The sequence below is a fragment of the Mastomys coucha genome, unplaced genomic scaffold, assembly GCF_008632895.1.
Source record: "Mastomys coucha isolate ucsf_1 unplaced genomic scaffold, UCSF_Mcou_1 pScaffold20, whole genome shotgun sequence".
Lineage (NCBI taxonomy): Eukaryota > Metazoa > Chordata > Mammalia > Rodentia > Muridae > Mastomys > Mastomys coucha.
Genome location: NW_022196903.1, coordinates 115,475,870 through 115,477,289, shown reverse-complemented (window position 1 = coordinate 115,477,289; position 1,420 = coordinate 115,475,870). Strand labels below are relative to the sequence as shown.

Below are 1,420 nucleotides of genomic sequence, written 5' to 3'. Positions count from 1 at the left end.
GGTATTGAAGGGGGGTCTCTGGGAGGAGTTGGGGTACAAAAGGGAAACAAGAATGTGATTTAATTTTACTTACTTAAAATATGTTTTTAAATGTTAACAAATTCAGGTAAATTGAAATCATGTAACTTTTCTCATCCTAATGCAATAAAAGTTTTTTTTTTTTTTTTTTTAAAAGAAAAAGATTAAGTAACTAAACCAGGATCCTCAGCTACTAAAAGATGGGGTCGAGATGAATGGAGGCATGGGAAATGGCTCAGAGCTATTCTAACAAACCTCCTCAATCCTCTGTCTTGGTTCTATCCTTTTAGTTTTTGAGCATGTCCATTGTAATGGCAAGTAACTGAGAACTAAGGTGTGTCTTCTGTTTGGTTCAGGTACATATTGCAAGTTCCTTCTCATATAGTTCTAGACTTAAATAGAAATTTTAGTTGTAGTACAATGTCCTCATTTATCAGGTAAAGAAAAGCAAGCAGAAGACTGAGCTGTCTAAAGGTTAAACTTGAGAGACGTTGGTTTGTGCTGGAGCAGACTGAGCTCGTTTCTCTGTTCTTGGTGTCAGCCCATAAGAAGGCAGTGAGATGCCTTGATTTAGTGCCTTTGTTCTCTTCACATGGTCAGTGGATCTTATTAGGTCCCTTCCTCTCTCCACAGGCAGGAACTCTTTACTGTCTCATACAATTGAATTTATCCATTGATATTAGCAATGTTTGCAGTGAATGTTTCAAAGTAATAGATGTAGGGTAGTAAGGGACAGAGATGAATACTACAGGGGAAACATTCTAGAGCAGGAAGGACACAAGTGTAGCATTTCTATGTATTCTATAATGAAACATTTTCCCAGGGATTTTCTGTGTGTGAGTACATTCTTAAGGATAGAAATACAGAAGCAAGTAACTCACTTTGCACATATATCCACACTGAGCGTATCATCATGCACAGAGATGGCATTTGGAACCTTCAGGTCAACATCAAATCTGGGAAGCACTATTGGGAGAGAGAGGAGACAGTCAGGTGTGGGATGACTTGCCTAGTTGCCTAAATGATCAGTCTCTGCCCAGAAATGGTGATTTCGCATTATTGAGGCATGTTCCACCCCAATAAAATTTGAATGTTGAGTGATTATACATTATATTATTTCTTGCAAATCACAGGGTTATCTATATAAGTAAGAAAAACAAACAAATAACCAAACACAATAAGTAATTTGCTTCTAAAAAAAATCACAGAACTTTCTGGAAGTCCCATATTGCTAGATGGATAGCTTCAGCTAGAATTAGATGGAACTCAATTTGTTAAAAATAATTCCTCCTATGATCACCAGAAACCTATGACACCTGCTTTTTCTTTTTGGCCTTCCCAATCCATACCGAATTCCATCACAGTAAAGGAGTGTTCTTCCTTCACCCCTGACTGTTTCTGC

The 1,420-nt window shown here is 37.5% G+C and overlaps 1 protein-coding gene across 1 annotated transcript in view; it reads right to left on the bottom strand.

The window, feature by feature from the left end:
• Nucleotides 1-1,420, bottom strand: part of LOC116099989 (murinoglobulin-1-like) — a 49,771-nt gene that overhangs the window by 41,577 nt on the left and 6,774 nt on the right. The window contains exon 4 of the mRNA XM_031384059.1: nucleotides 900-984. Coding sequence (XP_031239919.1) covers nucleotides 900-984 — 85 coding nt within the window. The remainder of the gene's footprint in view (nucleotides 1-899; nucleotides 985-1,420) is intronic.